The sequence below is a fragment of the Callorhinchus milii genome, unplaced genomic scaffold (assembly GCF_018977255.1).
Source record: "Callorhinchus milii isolate IMCB2004 unplaced genomic scaffold, IMCB_Cmil_1.0 Scaffold2, whole genome shotgun sequence".
NCBI classification, from domain to species: Eukaryota; Metazoa; Chordata; class Chondrichthyes; order Chimaeriformes; family Callorhinchidae; genus Callorhinchus; species Callorhinchus milii.
Genome location: NW_024704743.1, coordinates 12,688,763 through 12,711,897, shown reverse-complemented (window position 1 = coordinate 12,711,897; position 23,135 = coordinate 12,688,763). Strand labels below are relative to the sequence as shown.

The following is a 23,135-nucleotide window of genomic DNA, read 5'->3' as shown; positions in this document are numbered from 1 at the left end:
CTTCCCTTCCGACAAAAAAAGTGTTACCCCTATGGAACTGCTGGCATCATAACAGTAACAACAGTTTACATTTATACAGTGCTTTTCGTGTCAGGAGGATGTATGGAAGTGCATCACAGAGCTCTGGTGGTTGTGGTGGTGTATGAAGATGGTAGAAGGGATGGATCTTAATGTAGGTTTTAAAGGCAGGGGAGGGGTAGACTCAAAAGTTTTCTCTCCACACTTGTGTCAGCTTTGAGAATGATCGATTGAAACCAGAGACAGAAAATGGACTCGGAAGAACAACAAATTACATTTGTATAGTGCCTTTCACGTCAGGAGGACATCCCAATACGCTGGAGTAATGGGCAGTGATGAGTCACATAGAGAGAATCTAGGAGGAACTCCTCACATGGGGTCGACATGAGGCAGAGAGAGAGTCAACATGTGACCAGAGGTAATAACTGTCAAAGGTAATATTGTGTGGGGTGCATTTGTGGAGTAATGGTCAACTATACAAAGCAGAAAGCTTCAGCAACTGGGGTGGGTGGGGTGGGGGAAGAGAAGGAAGCTGGCCAGGCCAAAATGTAGCAGAGGATGTGGATGTCAAACTAAGTGACCAATTTTTGGTCATTTAGTTTTGCTGGAACACTCAGCAGGTCAGGCAGCATGTATGGAGAGAAGAAAGTGAGTTAATATTTCAGGTCGATGACCTTTCGTCAGAATTTTTTTTACACTGATCTGTTGAGCACCAAACTTTTCTATTCTCCATGGTATGTAGTGTGTGTGGGTCTGAATCTGATCTGAGACGTGTGTTTGTCCTGATCCTTTGCTTTTAGTGTGACATGACCTTATCCTTAGCAATGTGTATCTGATCCCTAGCACTGTACGTTGTATACATGACCCAGCTATTTAATAGTGTTATGCACTTTTGATGTAGAGTAGATATTATTCTGCTTTTTGCATTGATTTTCCAAGCAACAAATGGATACGTTTCTGTAAAATGTAATAGTTTCTGGTAAAATTAATTTCCACCATGTTCAGTGAGTGGCCTTGCATACTGAGTTGCTTTATTGAAATCCAAGAGAACTGCAAAAACGAGTATGATAAATTGAATTTGTATCCAGTTCTATAAATTAATCCAGATTTATTAGAAGTTGCACACTCAATCAAATTGAGATTAATGACACCAGTACTTTTGAGATGACAGAACACAGTTTAATTTTACTACACTATTCTGTTTGACAGCATTATTAATGTTATAATCTGTATTGGATGCACAGTCTATGCATTTATTTCAATTTGCTGTACGTTTAAATGCACCATGGTTGTACTTTTCACACATTATTTCTTCCATTAATAAGAACTCTGAGTCACTCATTGGGGACTCCTTATGGTAATTGGAAGCGCATTTTTGTGGGTTTTTACCCTGTTAGGAATTACAAGTTAAACCCTATGATATATAGCCGAATCTTCAATAAAATACATGCTTTTGTGATGACTTTATATTAATAATAATGGTTTGATGTGCCTATTATGTCAAAACTTCTCAAAGCACTGCAAGTGGTATTACTGTGCATTTTGCTTACAAAAACATTCACTACACTTCACAGTAAAATCCCATGATACTCTTTGAAAAGAGAAGGGAGCTTTCCAAATATTCTGGAGAACATTCCTCTAGACAAAATTGATGGTACACGATGAGACCTTGTTGTATATAAATTGGCTACTAGGTATGCCTACAGATACGCAGCCACTTCACTTTACAGCAATTACTTATGTTCTAACTTGAGATGTTCAGATGTTATAGGTTTTCATCACATCTCCAAGATGGTGGTTGGGGGGGGTGGGCGGTGGTGGGGGAGTGGGGGGTAATGGGTCCTCTTGCTGCTGCCTCTAGGTGGGCTAATAGTTATTCTTCCTGTTTGAGGTTGACTAAATGCTCAACATGGAGTTCTGCAGCTCAGTGGTTAGAGCACTCGCCTTGCAAGCGAGAGTCCTGGGTTTGATTCCCGGCAGGGCAAAACCTTGGGCAAGTTTCCTTACTCCACACGCCTAATAATAATCCCTCAAGAAAAACAAGCAATAATAAATTGGTCACTTCAATCCAGCTGTGGGCAATTGGCTGCTGCATTTCGTCCACAAATACAGTCAATTGACTTTACAGTATATTCTGAAGTACTTTGAGATGTCTAGAAGACGTGAAAAGTACCATATCAAATGCAAGTATTATTATTTATTATTATTATTAACTTGCCACCTATAAGTGTAGTTAGAGTACTCGCCTCAGAAGTGAGAAGACCTGGGTTTGATTCCCGGATACGGTGAAATGTTAGGCAAGTTTCCTTACTCCACACACTTCTGTTTACCTAGCAGTAAATAAGAACCCAGTTGTAAATTGGTGGGTGGATCACTTATCCGGGGGTAATAATCCCTTCAAAAAAAAAATAATAATTTGGTCACTCAATCCATGACTGTTTGTGTAACACTGCTCTTCGCAATTGGCTGCAATGTTTCGCCCACAAAATATACAGTCAGTTCACTTTACAGTATATTCTATGAAGCACTTTGAGACGTCCCGAAGATGTGATAAGGCACTAATAATAATCACTATATCAAATGCAAGAATTATTATTGTATTATAAGCCTCTTTGGAACTTTTTGAGGAATGTCTTGGGTAGATGAGTGATGCTTCAGTTGTGTACAATGGACACATTCACACTTGTACATTTATTTCTATGTTATGGTCAGTGCTGTAGTTTTCGAGCTGGGAGCTTTTTTGTAGCCAGGATCTCAGCATCAGCAGCCACAAGATGCTTTAAGCAGTCTTGTATCAGAAATATCCTGCAGGATTAGTGGGAGTAGAAAACGGTGTTATAGACGATTGTAATTTAACTCACTACCTGCAGATCCCTTGTATTTGCCATCATATTTCTTGAGCTGTTCTCTCCCAGCTCTGTCATGTTTGTTATTGTTGGAACTTGGAATCCATGTAGTCTTGACACTACAATGCAGTGCTGGGAGAGTCCTACATTGTTGTAGATGCTGTCCTATCTGGCCTAGGCCTATCTGCCTTTTCAGGGGGACCTTAAAGATCCCATGGCACCTTTTGAAAAGTGAAGGGAGTTTTTATCTGGGTGTCCTAGCCCAAAATCCCTCCCCAAATATTTACAAGGAATTTACAACACAGAACCAGGCCACTCAACACAACTAGTCCGTGCTGGTGTTTGTACTCCACAAATCATCATTCATTTCTTATAAACATAATTGGTCATTCACTTCAAGGTTGACAAAACATGCAGTCACTACACTTTACAGTATAAAGGTAAGATCTGTACACTGTTATGGAGGCACTCAGTGTTCATCTTGTATAACTCTACTCTTAAGTATGAAGAGACTATGGAGTAGAAATTCTGGTAGATAAGTGATCAAACTCAAGACAGCAATCTGAGTGATGACTTCTTTCAGGAGGATGTCATCACCATCCTTCCCCTGGAGGAGGAATATAATAATAATAATCCTTGCATTTGATATAGCGTGTTTCACATCTTCTAGACGTCTCAAAGCGCTTCACAGAATATAAAGTGAATTGGGCAAAACATCCACAAATATGAGGGATGAACAGAGATGGAGACCGAAAGATAACATTCTGCCCCTCCCCCTTCCTCCCCCCAAAAATCCCTGGCCCCAGCAGAATATTCCAACTCAGCAGCAAGTAGTACAATTGCGATTCAGATCAAGATGCCTCAGAGGACAAGGTACCTACCGGGACAACACTAATCACTGTAGTGGTGGAGCATTAATCACTGCAGTGGTGAGGCAGACAGAGGGTGGGAAGTGTGGCTGCACAGCGAGGAACATTCAGAAAGGTGCGTCTAAAGGGTACAATGACATGTCTTCCTGTGTGATGGACTGAGGCTGTTGACCTCTGCTGCCTCCTTCCCTCTACCCTGGGACCCACACCATCCTGCTCTCTTTCCCTTTCATACAGGTATCCAACGCACAGTCAGTTTAGTGAGTTTACGTGGAGAGGTCAATGATTGGGAGCTCGGAAGAGAAAACAAACCAAATACTTCACTCATGACAGGGTTTTACATGGATAAATATTTTTTTAAAAGTTACTATTGTATTTAAGTAACTTTTGTCCTGAGCCTTTTCTTTATCTTATCTATTCATATTTTGCCCACAAATATACAGTCAATGCAGCGAGACATAGATAGGTCAGGTAATTGGGCAGGTAGGTGGCAGATGAAGTATAATGTAGGGAAGTGCGAAGTCATCCACCTCAGTAGCAAAAACAGTAGAGCGGGTTATTTTTTAGAAAGGGAGAGATTGGAATGTGTTAGCGTCCAGAGGGACTTGGGTGTCCTTGTACACCAATCACAGAACGTTAGTCTGCAGGTGCAGCAAGAAATTAGGAAGGCGAACGGTATGTTAGCATTCATTATGAAAGGATTAGAGTATAAGAGTAGGGAAGTCTTGCTGCAACTGTAAAGGGCCCTGGTGAGACCACACCTAGAATACTGTGTCCAGTTTTGGTCTCCTCATTTAAGGAAGGATGTACTTGCCTTGGAGGGGGTGCAGCGTAGATTTACTAGGTTAGTACCAGGGATGAAGGGTTGAGTTACGAGGATAGGCTGACCAATTTGGGCCTATATTCTCTAGAATATAAGAAGAATTAGAGGGGATCTTATAGAAACCTATAAGATCATCAAAGGGCATGATAGAGTAGATAGTGGGAGATTGTTTCCCCTGGTTGGAGAAACTAAAACCAGGGGTTACAACCTTAAAATCAGAGGCCAGCCCTTTCGCACTGAGTTGAGCAAGAACTATTCACTCAAAGGGCGGTGAATGTATGGAACTCACTACCCCAAAGGGCTGTTGACGTTCAGTCCTTGAACATATTCAAGACTGAGATAAGATAGATTTCTTATTGTAAAAGGGATTAAGGAATATGGGGATATGGCAGGGTTAATAATAATAATAATCCTTGCATTTGATATAGCGCTTTTCACGTCGGGAGGACGTCCCAAAGCGCTTCACAGAACACACTGTAAAGTGAATTGACTGTATATTTGTGGGCGAACGCGGCAGCCAATTGCGCACAGCAATGTCCCACAAACAGTCGTAGATTGAAAATGACCAATTTATTATTGTTTTTGGTTTTGGAGGGATTATTATTAGGCTCTGTGTGGAATAAGGAAACTTGCCCAAGGTTTCGCCCTGCCTGGAATTGAACTCAGGTCTCTCGCTTGCAAAGCGAGTGCTCTTAACCACTGAGCTACAGGACTCCAGTTAGGTTATTAGCTGGAGTTAGATTACAAGATCAGCCATGATTGAATGGCGGGGCAGGCTCGAAGGGCCGAATGGCCTTCTCCTACATGTTATATTATGTTAATTCACTTTACAGTCTATTATGTGAAGCGCTTTGAGACGTCTAGAGGATGTGAAAAGTGCTATATCAAACGCAAGGATTATTATTATCATTCTTGTATGGAAATATTTCTACTGACTATTGTGTAATGTGTATCACCATCACAAAGGAGAAGTGTGTATGTATTGATGTCCCAGGTAATGTAATATAATTTTCAATTTAAGAGAAAATGTCTGAAGAATCGATGAATGCAATATTCATTATCCCATCAGAGATCATTGCATACCCATATAGTCTGTACTGACATTCCAATGCAGTGTTTTGGGTGTGCTCCATTGTCAGAGGTGCCATCCTTTGCATGAGACATTAAACCAAACCATTCTGCCTATCTAGGTGGATGCCAAAGATCCCATGGCGGAATTCGAAAAGAGAAGGGAATTTATTCTGGGGACCATCAATCCTCCAAATAAAATTGGTTACTTTGCTCCATTGCTGTTTGTGCAACATTGCTCTGTGCAAATTGGCAGCTATGTTCACCCACAAAAATACACACACACACTCACCACTTTACCAGTATATCCTGTGAAGCACTTTGAAACATTTTGATGACTTGATAAGGTGCTATATCAAATGTAAGGATTGTTACTATTATTTATATACCTAAATTCACGCAAAGGAACATCGCAAATGTAAAAGTGGCTGAAGAGATAAGTCAGGGATTTTGAAGACAGGGATTTAATTACATGGATTCACAGCCAGTGGTTATATTTGGATTTATATCAAATTGGGGCAAGCTGTGAAATCAAAGGAGGCAGTTAAAGTCTTGCAAAAAAAATCTGATAAAGTATGCACAAGGGGTAAAGACTGGTACACTGGCAAGTGAAGTCAAAACAGTAAGTGCAAGGTACTGCATCTAGGAAGTAACAATAGGACATGCACATAATTCATGGATGTGATGGAACTTGTCAAAGAGAAAACTGAAAGAGATCTACGGGTGTTAGTTGACTCATTGCTTACCATGTCAAAACAGTGTGAGGTTGTAATAAACAAGGCAAAAGGACGCTGGGCTACGTTGCCAACTCAGTTGAGCTCAAATCTCCAGAAATAATGTTTAAGTTGTTCGATGGTCAGTACTGTCCTGGTTGTAGAGACATAAGGACTCTGCCAAGGTCCTAGAGGGACAACAACGAAGATCATCCTTGGTGTTAGATAAATGAACTATGAGCAATGATTAGACATTTACAGCTCCTCAGTCTTGAGAGAAGATAGTCAGAGAGGACCTTGTAGAAGTGTATAAAATTTTAAAAGGGTTTTAAAAAAATAAACTTTTTTTGTCAGCCGGGTGTCTGTCGCATGCAAAAACACATCGCCATGCTTAAGGATATCCAAATCAAGTTGAGAATTCCATGCATCCCACCTACACATGGAAATCCCAGAGATAAAATGTTGGAATGGAATGTGCACTCTCTGCTTGGAGGGATGCATTCTGCTTACATAATTTCGGAAAGTATTATGTGCAGGTTGGCAAGAGGCAAAGCTTGGACACCCCAGAGTGCACATTAGGGTACTGCTTGAGTCTAACCAGCTAAAACTGCAAACCATTGATATAATAATAATCCTTGTATTTGATATAGTGCCTTATCTCGTCTTCGAAACGTCACAAAGTGCTTCACAGAATTAACTGCATATTTTGTGGGCGAAATGCGGCAGCCAATTGTGCACAGCAGTGTCCCACAATCAGTCATGGATTGAGTGACCAAATTAGTATTATTTATTTTTTATTATTTTCTGGTGGAATTCTTACCCCTGGATAAGCCGTCCACCAATCGAATAACAGCCAGCTTCAATGCAGCATAAAGGAACCAATAGAGTCAGTCTGTAGACACAGTTCCATGGAATAATAGTACGACAAGGGAGGGATGTTATGATAACGTAATTTCCGGACAAAGCTGGAGTGGGAGAGTGGGGAGAGGCAGGGAGGGGTAGAGTGGGGAAAGGCGGGGAAAGGCAGGGAGTGGGGAGAGGCGGGGGGGAGTGGGGAGAGGCATCGGGGGGGAGTGGGGAGAGGCGGGGGGGGGGAGTGGGGAGAGGCGGGGGGGGGAGTGGGGAGAGGCAGGGGGGGGAGTGGGAGAGGCAGGGGGGGGAGTGGGGAGAGGCATCGGGGGGAGTGGGGAGAGGCAGGGGGGGGAGTGGGGAGAGGCGGGGTGGGGAGAGGCGGGGGGGGAGTGGGGAGAGGCAGGGGTGGGGAGAGGCAGTGGGGGGAGTGGGGAGAGGCAGGGAGAGTGGGGAGAGGCAGGGAGGGGGAGAGGCAGGGAGAGTGGGGAAAAGCAGGGAGAGGCAGTTGGTGGAAGGGGGGAGAGGCGGGGTGGGAGAGAGTGGGGAGAGGCAGGGGGGGGAGAGTGGGGAGAGGCAGGGGGGGGGGAGAGTGGGGAGAGGGAGAGAGGCAGGGGAGTGGGTAGAGGCAGGGGGAAAGGCGGGGAGAGGCAGGGGAAAAGGCGGGGAGAGGCAGGGGAGTGGGGAAAGGCGGGGAGAGGCAGGGGAGTGGGGAAAGGCAGGGAGGGGAGAGGCAGGGGGCGGGTAGAGTGGGGAAAGGCAGGGAGAGGCGGGGGGTGGGGGGAGAGTGGGGAAAAGCAGGGAGAGGCGGGGGGGAGAGTGGGGAAAGGCAGGGGGGCAGGGAGGGGGAGAGTGCGGAGAAGGAGGGTGGGAGAGTGGGGAGAAGGAGAGTGGGCGGAGGGTGGGGGAGTGGGGAGAAGGAGAGTGGGCGGAGGGTGTGAGAGTGGGGAGAAGGAGAGTGGGGGGAAGGTGGGAGAGGTGGGGAGTGGGGAGTGGGGAGAAGGAGAGTGGGCGGAGGGTGGGAGAGTGGGGAGAAGGAGAGTAGGGGGAGAGTGGGGGAGAAGGAGAGTGGGGAGTCGGGAGGAGAGTGGGGGAGTCGGGAGAAGGAGAGTGGGGCGAGGGTGCGGGAGTCGGGAGAAGGAGAGTGGGGGGAGGGTCCGGGAGTCGAGAGAAGGAAAGTGGGGGGAGGGTGCGGGAATCGGGAGAAGGAGAGTTGAGTGGGGAGTCGGGAGGAGAGTGGGGAGAGGGTGGGGGAGTGGGGAGAAGCAGAGTGGGGGGAGGGTGTGGGAGTGGGGAGAAGCAGAGTGGGGGGAGGGTGTGGGAGTGGGGAGAAGCAGAGTGGGGGGAGGGTGGGGGAGTGGGGAGAAGGAGAGTGGGGGAGTGGGGAGAAGCAGAGTGGGGCGAGGGTGGGGGAGAAGGAGAGTGGGGGGAGGGTGGGGTAGAAGGAGAGTAGGGGAGTGGGGAGAAGAAGAGTGGGGTGAGGGAGGGAGAGAGTGGGGTGAAGGAGGAAGGGAGGGGGAGAAGGAGGGAGGGAGGGAGTCAAAAGCAGCACACGTGATTTAACAACAATAACAACAAATAGATAGTATCTTTCACTGCGGGAGGATGTCCCATTTAATGTCTTCTGACCTGGGTGCTGCAAGATGAGCCTAACTGATCCCAGGCAGCAGTGCTGTAGGGGAGGTGTGCATGATAATAGTAATAATTCAGTAATAACTTAGGTGGAAATTATCTATTTGCATTTGGTACGGTTGATCACGCTATCCTCCTCCACCGCTTGTCCTCCTATCTCAACCTTCAAGGCACTGTCCTTGAGTGGTTTAAGTCGTACCTCTCCCACCGTCTTCACTATGTTTCCACGAATGGCTTTTCCTCCGGACCCCGCACTGTCTCATGCGGTGTCCCTCAGGGCTCTGTCCTCAGTCCCCTCCTCTTCACCCTCTATATGCTCCCCCTGTGGTGACATCATCCGCAGACATGGGGTTAACTTCCACATGTATGCGGATGACACCCAAATCTACCTTTCCTCCTCTACCCTCAACTCCACGACCACCGATGTCCTGACAGCCTGACTGTCCGACATCGAGTCCTGGACGAGAGACAACTTTCTTCAGCTTAAGAGCGCAAAACTAAGGCCCTCCTGATTGGCTCACGTCAGCGCCTCCGCACCTCAGGCGCTGACACCATCAGCATCCAAGGCTGCACTCTCCACCTCTCAAAGCCAGTCAGGAACCTCGGGGTTCTGTTCGACCCTGAGCTGTCCTTTCTCCCTCATATCCGCACCACAACTGGCACCGCCTTCCATCACCTCCGGAATGTCGCCAGACTACGGCACTACCTCACCCCTCACGCGGCTGAAACTCTGGTCCACGCCTTTATCACCTCAAGGCTGGACTATGGGAACTCTCTCCTCGTCGGCCTTCCCGCCACCTCCCTCCACAAGCTGCAGGTCATTCAGAACTCTGCAGCTCGTGTACTGTCCCGCACCAGGCTTCGGGACCACATCACTCCCACCCTCGCTCGCCTCCACTGGCTCCCCATCCCCCAGAGGATCGAATTCAAGATCCTCATCCTCACCTACAAGGCCATTCACGGCCTCGCTCCCTCCTACCTCTCCAACCTACTATCCCCCTACCTACCTGCCCGTACCCTCCGTTCCTCCGGCTCCGGTCTGCTCCACATCCCCCGCCCCAATCGCCCTACCATCGGTGGCCGGGCCTTCAGCCTCTCAGCCCCGAGGCTCCGGAACTCCATCCCCCAGTGCCTTCGCCGCCTCCTCCCTTTCCTCCTTCAAGGCCGGTCTCAAGACCTTTCTCTTTGACCGTGCCTTCAGCTCCCCTCTCGACTCTCTACCCCCTCCTCGCTCCCTCCCTTCCCTCCCCTCACCCTGACCATTTCCCCCCTCCTCGCTCCCTCCCTTCCCTCCCCTCACCCTGACCATTTCCCCCTTGCTCGGGTCCTGACCCAAATGTGTAGCGCCTTGTGACGTCCTCCTGACGTGAAAGGCGCTCTATAAATGGAATCTTGTTGTTGTTGTATCTACAATAGAATTGCTAATTGTGCTTTAATAGCAAACAATTTGCCCAAATGCTGCCTAATGTTTTAATCCTTACTTTTTTTTAAACCAAGTTAATAACGTACAGTTCAGTATTATGAAGCTGCAGGAGCTCTCTTGATGCTCCATCAGGGTCACTGCGCACTGTGGGTGGTTTCAATGAAATGATTCTATTCTCCATTAGCCTGATCCCAATTATCAACTCAAGTACTTCTATACCTGAAACAACACTGTTGGGTACCTAGCAGCACATCCATATTTCCATTTGTAAAAAAAATGTGATTTTGCACTTCCAGCTATAATGTGAAAATAAAGCAAACTGTGCCTTTGGATCTGTCTGGGTTGCTGATCTGATGCAGTTGTGCTGCTAGTTCAATTGTGGAGTCCTGTAGCTCAGTGGTTAGAGCACTCGCTTTGCAAGCGAGAGACCTGAGTTCAATTCCAGGCAGAGGGCGAAACCTTGGGCAAGTTTCCTTACTCCACACGCCTAATAATAATCCCTCCAAAAACCAAAAACAATATAATAAAATTGGTCATTTTCAATCTACGACTGTTTGTGGGACATTGCTGTGCGCAATTGGCTGCCGCGTTCGCCCACAAATATACAGTCAATTCACTTTACAGTATATTCTGTGAAGCGCTTTGGGACATCCTCCCGATGTGAAAAGCGCTATATCAAATGCAAGGATTATTATTATTATTATTATAAAAACAACACTGGCACCCAAATTCCATTGAAGGGAACTTGGGCACCAAGCAATTAATTTTATGTTTAACACAGATATTTAAGGAAATGTTATTTTGCAGAATAAAGGTAAATGCTCTGATAGTTTTCAGGAGGCAGCAGGACAATGGGAAAGCACCAACACTATTGAAGTTCCATATGTAAGGAAGCAATAGCATAGGATTGGATAGAGTTAAAGTAGCTGTGTGTGTGTGTGTGTGAGAGAGAGCGGTTGATTGAAACCACAAAGGGAACCTTCACTGTAAAGTGGCACCAATCCACAAGTAAGACCAAAAGACACTATACATGTTGCCCACTGAAGCAGGTTTTACTATTAAAATGTTCTAATCAAGGATTTATTTGGTTATGATAAACAATATATTTGTTGAAGTTTGCATTTTGCTTAAATTTTACATTAAAATACAAGTATTTGATATAACTGAAAGCACGCCATGTCACACATGGGCATTCTGCTATTTCACCTTCCATTTCTCTTCTCAATCCAGCTGAAGAAGTAGAGAGACTGGCTGCCATGCGTTCAGAATCGCTGGTCCCTGGGACTCACACTCCACCCATTAGGAGAAGAAGCAAGTTTGCAACGTTAGGGAGATTGTTTAAACCGTGGAAATGGAGGAAGAAGAAAAGTGAAAAGTTTAAACAGACGTCTGCAGGTAAATATTTCTTGCAAGTTTGAACCAGGATCCCTGAAATAAAGAAACCTTTTATATAACCAGAACTCAGATTCAGAGAAAAATGACTTGTATACAGGTGTGATGTACATCTCTGTTATAGAAATCTGTGGACAATGTGTGAGGTCAAGGTTGATATTGACACGTGAGATTGAACCTGCATACTGTTGTTTTGCAGTGTCACATGTGATGCTCCAATGTTCGGCATCTCTTAACACACAGAAACTGGTCATTTTGTGATTTTTTAAAAAAAACTGTTATTGAATGTTTCTAGTTTATGTCCAGATGTAATTTTGGAGTGAGGCCTTTCTGCCCCCATGACATAGAACTCCATCTCACATTCCCTTCGCCTCGCTTCTTCCCTGGCTTTATGGCGTAGAGATTTAGAAAGGTGGCCAAGTCTCCAACAGATCAGCGGTACTCCTGTACAGCATTACTTCTGATAACTTAAGTGTCATGTTTTTGAGGGCTCAATTGCATTGATTCTTAATAATTTATCACAATTTCCATTGCCTCTTTCCTCGACAGTTGCTTGTGATCAAACCTTACTACATATTTTTGATGCACAAAAAGGAGACTTGTTGGTTGGTAGCCAGTTCTGGTAAAGCCAAGTTAATGTTGTAAAAGCTGTAGTCTCAGTGGTTTTGTTATTCAACCCATGTGGGTGCTTACTGCCCCCTTTTATGTTAAGTAGAGCTGAAAAGGTAACGTTAACATGTGATCTTCGTATAAATCGGCTACCACTTTTACATTCACTAACAATAAGGTTTTCTTTTACATAAGGACATAGATAGATTAAGCAGATATGTGCAATAATGGCAGATGCAGTTCATTGTTACAAACATTTGAAGTGGTGCACTCTGGCGATAGGAATGGCAAAACAGAATTTTGCTAAATGAGGAGGCACTGGGAGGAATTTATGAATTTAGAGATCCAGGTACATAGTCATTAAAAGCAAGTTCAATACAATACAAATTACATTTGTATAGCGCCTTTCACGTCAGGAGGATATCCCAAGACACTGGACAGTCAGGGATTTGGACTTGAGCTGGGGATCAGGATCGGGGAGGAGGGTGGCCCAAGGCTCGGGTCAAAGAGGAGGGATTTGAGATGTGCATTGAAGGAGGCAAGGGAGGGAACAAGGTGAAGGGAATGTGAGATGGAGTTCTATATCGTGGGGGCAGAAAGGCTGAAGGCCTGGCCGCTGATGATAGAGCAGGCCGGACAGGGTAAGTGGAGCAGGCCAGAGCCTGCTGAGCAGAGGGAGCAGACAGGTTGATATGGCCTCAGCAGGTTGCAAATGTAGGGAGGAGCAATTCCGTGGAGAGCCTTGAAGGTGAGGACAAGGATTTTGAACTCTATTCTCTGGGGGATGGGGAGCCACTGAAGCTGGGTGGGGGTGATGGGTTCACAGAGCCTGGTGCAGGAGAGAACACAAGCTGCATCAGTTCTGGATGATCTGGAGCTTGTGGAGAGAAGAGATGGGAAGGCCAACAAACAGGGAGTTGACGTAGTCAAGCCTAGATGTGATGAATGAGTGGATGAGGGTTTTGGCAGCCTGAGGGATGAGGCAGTGACGGAGCCGGGCAATGTTGTGGAGGAACTGTATAAACCAAAAAGAAAGGCAAATGGAATACTGGGTTTGATCACAAGAGGTATAGAGAATAACCGTAAGGAATGTGTGTTGGATTTGATTTTCAGTAGTGCATCATGGTTTGGGGAAAATGTAAAGGCTTTGGAAGTGCATCCTGGATGCTCCAATTTAACTATGGTGCGAGACTGAGAAAATTGGAATTGTTTTCATCGGAGTTTAGGAATTGATAGGTGATCTGATTGAGGTGTTCAAAATGATGAAAGCCATTGATGCAAAGTATATAGGGAATGATTCTTTACTGTAAATAAATCCAGGATGACACGGCATAACCTTAACATTTGAGTTAAGTCGGCAGAGTCCAAAAAATATTCTTCTTTCCAAACTCTGTGGTGATTAAGAGTCGAATCTCTCATGGGAACATAGGAAAGTGGAGAACAGGAAAGGATCATAGAGCTGGTTCAAAAGTTTAGAAGATACAATGTATTTCCATTTAGGCAGAATATTGTAGTAATGAAGCTGCTCGGTTCTAGAAATCCGAGAAGCATTGTCATTCTTTCAATGTCACTCTGCCATTTACTTGTTCTCCACAAACAATCATTGTGGAGTCCTGTAGCTCAGTGGTTAGAGCACTCGCTTTGCAAGTGAGAGACCTGAGTTCAATTCCAAGCAGAGGGCGAAACCTTGGGCAAGTTTCCTTACTCCACACAGAGCCTAATAATAATCCCTCCAAAACCAAAAACAATAATAAATTGGTCATTTTCAATCTACAACTGTTTGTGGGACATTGCTGTGCGCAATTGGCTGCCGCGTTTCCCCACAAATATACAGTCAATTCACTTTACAGTGTGTTCTGTGAAGCGCTTTGGGACATCCTCCCGACGTGAAAAGCGCTATATCAAATGCAAGGATTATTATTATTATTTCCAGCCCACAAGCTGAGAGAAAAGGCTATACTTGGATAAGCAGCAGAGCTGAGCCCCGTCAAGTCTTAGTAAGCAAAAACTGCCAGATTTTAGTGTCTGCTAGCCCTGGCACTTGAAGTCTGACCTCCAGATTACTTTTTCTTACTGCTACACGAACAGGTTATGTGAAACTAGTTGTGTTTGACGTTGAGAATACTACAAAATAGATTGTGGTGTCTGTGTTATTTTGAACTACGATTGCTGCTGAAATATAGGTGGCTTTAAGCGGCAAAACAAATTCTCTCTAGTAATCACTTTCATATTACAATGTGATCTACTTGTGCTCTCGTATCTGTGAACAATAAATGTGTTGAAATAAAGAGAATATCCTAGTAAATGTCTAAGTCATTTTATGCAATTTGTTTTGCACTTACCAGGTATTCTCTTGTACTCAGTGAGCTAGTTGCTGTCCTAGGTACCAGCTTGGCTCAGTTAGTAGCATTCTCACTTTCGGGTCAGAAGACTATGGATCCTACCCCACTTAAACTCACAGTCAAGGCTGATATCTGTGTGCACTTCTGAGGTGAGAGGAAGAGCATTGGAGGTGCAGTCTTTTGGACCAGATATAAACAAAGGTCCCATCTGTCTGTTCTTCAGATAAACATTAAAGATCTGATTCATATATTAAAAAAGAGAAGGGAGTTTCTCTCCAATGTGTTGAACAACAATCCTCTTAATCGGCCCCTCACTTCATGACTGCTTTTGGGACTTCACCTGTACGAGAAACGGATGCCTTATTTGGCTACAGTAACTGTCACCACACTCAACGGTAACTATTTAAACTTTGTAAGAAATCATAAGGTGCTGGAAAATTTTAAGTTCTTTCTTATTGGCTTCAAGGCACAATAAGAGGAACATTCAGATTTTTTTAGGAGCTCAGTAGTATAGTTCCAGAATATAGTTGTAATGAGGAGATTACTAAAACAGCACCTTACATTTTTTAGCGCCCTTCACATGAATAATGCCCCGGAGTGTTTAACAGTGATGTGGTTTGATGCTGAGCTGGAGAGATATTAAAAAACTGTTAAGTGGGATAATGCCATCATTTTACATATCCTGTCTGAACTCTTTAGCTTTGCCTGCTCTCTCGTATGGTGTGTTATGAGCCCCATCTGTCCAATGTCCTAATATTATGTGCCCAATGAAAATTGGCCACTGCACAGTGATTCCGGATTGAAACTTCACGCTCGTGTGGGATTAATTGTGAAGTGTCAGGAAGGATTTACTTCCCCATTAGAAGGCAGCAGTGAGCACAGCTATTGTTCTGACCTAGTGTTGCAGAACAGCCGTTGGACAGACAGCAATATTTTCTTCCCTTCCTTCAGCACAGCAGGAGTTAACTGATTGTATAATAGTTCACTGAGTGAGTTGCAGCATCTTAAAACTGAATCAAAGAGTTGTATTCTGTGCACTATTCATAACTTTTGAAGATAAAATAAATACACCTGCAAAATGACATGACCTGGACCTGCATTGATATTGAAGAATTTCTGTGCTTTTGAACATCACACATGTTCTGTCATACAAATGTCACAGTTTCATTATGCCTGATTTTAAAAGTTACATTGATTTCCAGAATCATAACTCAATAACAGAATTATCTATTAATTGTTTTCTGATCTAAAATATGACATTTGAAAATTTCAGCAGACTCCCATTATAAGGCAGTGGCTAATCAGTGTTTCAGCCTCCATAGTGCAGGAGTGCAGAAAGCCATCTGGCTTCCCAAGCTAAAAATGGCTAACTTCTGGGTCACTAGGTCGCCGCCAACATCACTTCCTGCATACAACACATACAGCAAGTGACATCAGCATCAACTTGATAATCAGGACAGCCATTTTTCCAGCAAGCAGGAAGCTGGCAGGTCCACCGAGTACTTGCTCTTAAGCAGCGTTAAAGGGGTACCTTATAACAGGGTTCTACTGTAGTTAGTTCCAAGTCACAATTAGTAAGTACTGTAATAACTAGTAATACATCATTCTGAACCACAGGAGCGCTGCTTCAGAGATAGATTGTGTTGCACTATTTCGCACTGTCAATACTTTGACTTGGGAGTTGCTATTTGTCAAACAAATTGTAAATAACAAATTTTAAGCCATCAATAATTTTCCAATTTCTAATGGGCTGCAAATTACTTGTTCAACCTCAACCATTGGCATTGTACTGGTTAATTTCAGTGTTAACCTCCTACTACGTCAGTAATCTAGACATTGTGACAAGTTCTGACATCAGCCATTCACACTTACAGCTGGTGCTGCCCAGAAGTGAATACAACTGATTAAAAATCATACCCTAACTGGAAAGCATTCTATAAATTGTAAATAACAGGTACCAGTGAGGTTTATTATATAAATAATGCATTTGCTGTCTCTACCCTGCAGACCTGTTCACCTGATTACATTACTACATTTTACACAATGTATAACAACAACTTGTAATTATGTAGGGCCTTTCACACAGGAGAAAATCACACAGAGCTTTATAAAGACAGAATGGGAGCCCGGTTAGGAAGGAGATGAGGGCAAGGGGCAGTCACTGTGAAATGGCCAAAGGACAGTCAAAGAGAGAGGTTTCTAGGCAAGTTCTGCAAACAAGGAAGGATGAGGTAGAGGGACATAGGCAGTTCATATCACCACCATATGTTTATGTTGGAATAAGAAGAGTTTTCATTTTTTTAAACCACCCTTCTCTTAAAATGCTGTGCATATTTCATGACTTTAGTTTGCTTACGTTATTTCCCCAGTCCATTGGTTTATGTGAAGCTTGTTTGTGCTGTATGCCACTTGTAAAAGAAGGTGAATGTCCTGACTCTCTCGAGGAAAGAATCACGTCAGCTGTAACACAGGACAATACAGCATAGATTCAGTGTTGTGAAAGGTAATTTCTATGCTGGTCTATGCTGAGTTAGCAGAACTAGGTCTGAGCAGCAGTAGAGGTGCTACTTACTTAGCAATAAGTTGTTAGTCGATTGGCGGATCACTTTCTGAGGGTAATAATCCCTCAATTTTTTAAAAATAATAATTTGGTCATTCAATCCATGACTTTTATGGGACACTGCTGTCCGCAATAGGCTGCCACGTTTCACCCACAAAATACAGTCAATTCACTTTACAGTGTATGCTGTGAAGCGCTTTGAGACGTGATTAGGCACTGTATCAAATGCCAGGAATATTATTTATTTAGCGACCCTAGGCTGGGGAAAGAGAGAGAAAGAGTTCACCTTGTTCCTGATCACTATCCAATGACGTTGAAATGCAATGCTACATCTTATCTCCTACTACTAAATGGACATCAGTTAGTCTCCAGATAATCAGGCTCTTTCCATATAATGCTCCAATGGAGACTGTATTGCTTTAGCAGAAGAAAAACACTATTGTTTTTCCTACTGTATTATTAATCATAAAGCTAGAAGAGGGGTGTAATTTAAATGAGTCATTACTTTCATATAGCAGAGAAAACATGATTCTCAGCAGCTTCTCCTGCTGACTTATTAAAATGATATAAATCAGCGAGAAGTCCAAGTATGAGGAAAGATTATACCAGCTCTAGCTTTCTTTTTAAGTAAAATCATTGTCAACTTCCTTGAGCTGTGAAATTTAAGTGCTGTAGGTCAGGGCTGCCGGCCTGTACATCCAGGCACTAGGCAATAATAATAATAATCCTTGCATTTGATATAGCGCTTTTCACGTCAGGAGGATGTCCCAAAGCGCTTCACAGAACACACTGTAAAGTGAATTGACTGTATATTTGTGGGCGAACGCAGCAGCCAATTGCGCACAGCAATGTTCCACAGTCGTAGATTGAAAATAACCAATTTATTATTGTTTTTGGTTGTGGAGGGATTATTATTAGGCGTGTGGAGTAAGGAAACTTGCCCAAGGTTTCGCCCTCTGCCTGGAATTGAACTCAGGTCTCTCACTTGCAAAACGAGTGCTCTAACCACTGAGCTGCAGGACTCCACAAAGTGCTGTCAAAGAGAAAGGAAGGTCTTGAGGTGGGCCTTGAAAGAAACAAGGAAATGGGTAAGTTGTACAGACTGTAGGATTTCCTCAGCTTCCTATTAGCATCAAGATTCACCAAGGGAGGGGTTAAAAATAGGGAGCTATGGGGGAAAGGGCAGGTAACCAGGGCTGAAAGGTTTGTACTTGAGGGAGAAAATGGGCCAAGTGGCCTTCTTCTATGCTGTAAATGTTTACGGTTCCATGGTTATAATGAACATCCTTGCCTTATCACATCATTGAGACGTCTTCGTAGAATATACTGTCAAGTGAATGGACAATAATTTGTGCGCCAATTGTGCACAGCAGTGGATGGAATGGCCAAATTATTGTTATTTTTTAAAGGACTATTACCCCGGAAAGCGATTTGCCAATCAACCAACAACCGGGTTCCTACTTACTGCTAGGTAAACAGAGGTGTTTGGAGTAAGAAAAGTTGCCTAACATTTCGTCCTGCCCGAGAATCGAACCCAGGTCCTCTCGCTTGTGAGGCGAGGTCTCTAACCAATACACTACAGGACTCCACACTAGTTCTACAGCGATGGGACAAAGATTGTTTTAAAACATGATTATCTCCTATCTGGGAACAAATTTAAGGATGCGAAGCTTGGAGGGAACCCTTTACATTGAGTATTTTTGTTGCAGTATAACCACCCTGTGGATAATATCACCCCTCACACCTCAGCATAGCAATGTTGCTTTTAAGCAATTTTTTGACCAAAATTATTATTTGATCAATTATTGAAGTTAAAAAAATAAACATTTATCGAATGTGCTGTGTGCTTAATTACAGTTACAGATTGCAGAGATTGATCTCATGCATCAGTGATTTGAATTGAAGAACCAGCTTTACCAGTTAAAAGCAATTTATCTTCAGGATTTGATGGTTTGGCAGCAGAACTATTTATTCCAAGAGTGATTTACTTATTTAGATTATTTTTTCTCTTGGAAATCAAATGTCGCAAACACATGCTGTCTAAAGTTCATTATTGCCTTAATTATCTGCTACCTTTGGAAAGGGAATGTTTAAGGCTAGTTAGGCTCAGTGGACTGATGCTATAATTACCCTGCGTGACCAGTATCCATGAAGGTCACTGCAGTTAATAACTCCTGCACCACTTGCTCCTTCCAAGCACACTTATCCCAATAAAACTAAACTACTCACAGATATTCATAGTAGTGATGTGACACAAAATCAATGCAGGACACTTCCAAGCAATTATGAAACTGTTTGATTTAGTTACTCTTATGAAAGGCATATGAAAGAGAGGTGCTGGAAGGGCTGTGGAGATAAGGCAGGGTGGTGAAAGGGAATTGAATTGATCTCCTTGCTCTGTAAGCCGGGGCAGACGTGACAGGCCAAAAGGCCTCCTTCTACACTGTAGATTTCTAGGTTTTTATGCTTCCTTAGAAGAATGCTATCCATGGTCTTCCTGCCCCCTACCTCTGCGACCTGCTAACACCTTACCATCCAGCTCGCTTCCTCCGCTCAGCAGGCTACAGCCTGCTTCACGTCCCCCACCTCGCTCGCCCTACTATTGGTGGGCGGGCCTTCTGCTACTCTGCCTCTACCCTCTGGAACTCTATCCCACAGCCCCTTCACCTCACCACCTCCCTTGCCACCTTCAACAAACATCTCAAGACCCTCCTCTTTGACCGTGCTTTTGATCTCCCTGTTTCCCTCCTGCCCTCCACCCTTCCCAACCCCGAGCTCGGGTCTGAAACTCTATCTGTCCAGCACCTTGAAATGTCCTCCCAACGTGAAAGGCACTATACAAATGTAATTTTGTTGTTGTTCTTTAGCATGGTGATGGGTTTCTGCATGTGTGAGACACTTGGCTGACCAAAAGCACCATTTCAGCACTTTTGTAAACAATGGATGCTTACTTATGTTGATTGTTTAAAAAAGAGAGATTGTTAACAACTTCTTTATAAATGGAAATCTCATTACCAAAAAGATAACTATTTTTTGTGAACAATGCAAATAACCCCTCATATAAGTTGAGACCCAGAGCACTGCACAAAGTCATCATTAACCTCGATGGTGACCACTATAGGGTAGAAATTGTGTATAAAACATATTTATTTTGGTTGTTTAACATTTTGAGGTGTCCAGAATTTGGAAATTTTTTAAATTCTGCCTTGATTTTGAAACCGGTCTCATTAAGCTCTTTAAATAACTAGAAAAAATATTCAAAGTTAAGACTGAATTAAGCAATTTGTCAAATTCTGCATATTCTAAAATGTTATGTTAATAGAAGAGGACTTTTATCCCAATCACCAATCAAGGTGGGATTTAAATGACCGAACCTGGTGATCTATGAACCAATCTGATATTTATTTCTATTAAAAGAATGGCTCATATTAAACAAGGTGAATGAATTGTTTAAGGAGGCATTGTCTTCATTCAAATCCCCAAAACAATGAAGAAAACCTGCAGAAAACTCATCTTTGCATCATTTGTATGCAATATCACCATGGACATGACCAATCACTCTTCTGATTCCTCCGCCCTAAACAGAGTGCACTAAACTTTTTGATGAAGATGATCACAATTTACAAAAATGAAGGAGCATAAGAGCACAATTTAACAAGAAAAGTCGTGTTCCTGTAGATTTCCTCTGGTGCTGGTCCTCTGCTATCATCAACAGCTCATTGCAGCTTCTTGTGGCAAGGAAACGATCCAGTGTGGTCACCCCTTTAAAACCCTGCCTGGGTGTTTGTGATCCCTCAGGTAGAGCTATTGTAGTCCATACAGTACATTTCATATCTGAGGAATCTGATTTCATGGTGTCTGGTTTTGAAATCTTCATGTTCCCTGCCTCCTTCAGCTTCTGGATTTTTTTCATAAGAATGATGGCTTTGTAAGATGCTGTGACCTTCCTCCTCATCTGGAGATGGCTGGTTTCCCTGTGAGTGTTCCTGAGAGGATTCTTTTGCCCCATGTGTGGACAAAATCTGGCTGAACAGATGCTCTAGACTGTGACGTCGTCCGTATTGCAGTAGATTTTGGTCTGTGGGCGCAGCTGCATAACTGGCAGAGGTGCCAGCATTTCAAACAATGCGTGCCATATCTTGTACTGGAGAGCTGACTACCCTTTGATGGCCAGAGGGAAAGCTGCTTCTCATAACTTCCAAGCACGGGTAAAAGGTTGTGAAAGGTAATAATAATAATCATTCCATTTGGTATATATAGCGCCATATCACGTCTTCGAGACATCTCAAAGCGCTTCTCAGAATATACTTTTCGGTTGTGGATTGAGTGACCATTTGGTATAATAATAAGTAATAAATAAATAATATTTTTTTTTGGGTGGGGCTACTAAGTAGGATGTTAACGTTTTAGAGCAAATGATGTTTTGGAACCATGCGCTCATGAAATGTACAGTCAAATGAACACCAATGCACATTCTGTGAATGCTTTACAACATGGGATCTAATAACGCATAATCATATTGTGTCAGCATGGCTCAGTGGTAGCACTCTTGCCTCCGAGTCAGAATTTTCTGGGTTCAAGCCTGACATTGGGACTTGGAATCACATAATCTAAGATGACATTTCAATGCAGTGCTGGTGTGGAGGGGGTTGCATTGTCAGAGGTGCCATCCGTTGGATAAGAAGATACAACTGAGCTCCTGTCTGCCTGTTCAGGTGGTCGTCAAAGATCCCGTGGCACTATTCAAAAAGAGAAGGGAGTTTCTTCCAATGTTGTGGGCAACACATCCTCACTCCATTGAGTGACCAATTTTAGTTGGGGAATGTGTTACCTGATTGTGGAACACTGCTGTGTGCAAACTGGCTGCTGTGTTTCACACACAAAATACACAGTCAATCTGCTTTACAATACATTCAGTGAAGTGCTTTGAGATGTCTCAACAATGTGATGAGGCGCTATATCAAGTTCAAGGATTATTATTGTAAGGCTATTCAAACCAGCCAGCAGGTGCAAAATTTGGCTAATCGTAGTCTTTACATCCCTCTCCCTACTTTGCCTTTCTGCTAACACATTCCTGTACTGTATGGATCTTCAGTTTCATAACTTCTTTTGTGTCTATACTTAATTTATTTACTTGTTTATCAGTCCTGAAATTCATCTAAATGATGAGATTTTTATTATTGAGAGGAATCACTGCAATGTTGCCAGCAATCAGCCTGGCTCCTCAGTGAGCTCAGGGCTTGTTGGGAAACTCCTTGTCTTCTCTTTCTTGCTTCTATTATATCATTGAATCTCTCTGACACTCCCACTGATCCCTTGCAAGCGAGAGACCTGAGTTCAATTCCAGACAGGGCAAAACCTTGGGCAAGTTTCCTTACTCCACACGCCTAATAATAATCCCTCCAAAACAAAAAAAACAATAATAAATTCGTCATTTTCAATCTACGACTGTTTGTGGGACTTTGCTGTACGCAATTGGCTGCCGCGTTCGCCCACAAATATACAGTCAATTCACTTTACAGTATATTCTGTGAAGCGCTTTGAGACGTCTAGAAGACGTGAAAAGCGCTATATCAAATGCAAGGATTACAATAACTCATATATTGTTATTATGCTCTGTGAGATTTATAGGGTTCATTATCTCCTCCCAGGAAGCCCCTGTCTCCTTGGTCGAGGAAATTTTGTTTAATAGCCAATGAGGTTTTGCCTCACACCTTTCTTCACTAAGTTTCAATGCAGTGCTGGTGTGGGGGGTTTGCATTGTCAGAGGTTGAGCATTATTTGGCAGCTGATGTTTTTCCACTCCTCACCACCAATGTTACAGCCATTAAGCTCATTACTAAAGGACAAGCGGCTAATCTTCAGCACATTAGTGATTGATTTGCATTGTGCCTTCTTGTTGTACTTAGTGCATCTGCTGCTTCGCCTTTGAAGGCTAAATCTTCGAGGGCACATTAGAACTCAACGCTGAATTTAATCACAACATCTCAT

General features: G+C 43.5%; 1 protein-coding gene across 2 annotated transcripts in view; it reads left to right on the top strand.

Moving 5' to 3' along the window:
- The window catches only part of LOC103187041 (phosphatase and actin regulator 1), a 173,611-nt gene that overhangs the window by 86,796 nt on the left and 63,680 nt on the right, over positions 1-23,135 (top strand). For both annotated transcript variants that reach the window (XM_007906373.2, XM_007906372.2), the window contains exon 2: positions 11,472-11,636. In XM_007906373.2, the coding sequence (XP_007904564.1) occupies positions 11,472-11,636 (165 nt within the window). The remainder of the gene's footprint in view (positions 1-11,471; positions 11,637-23,135) is intronic.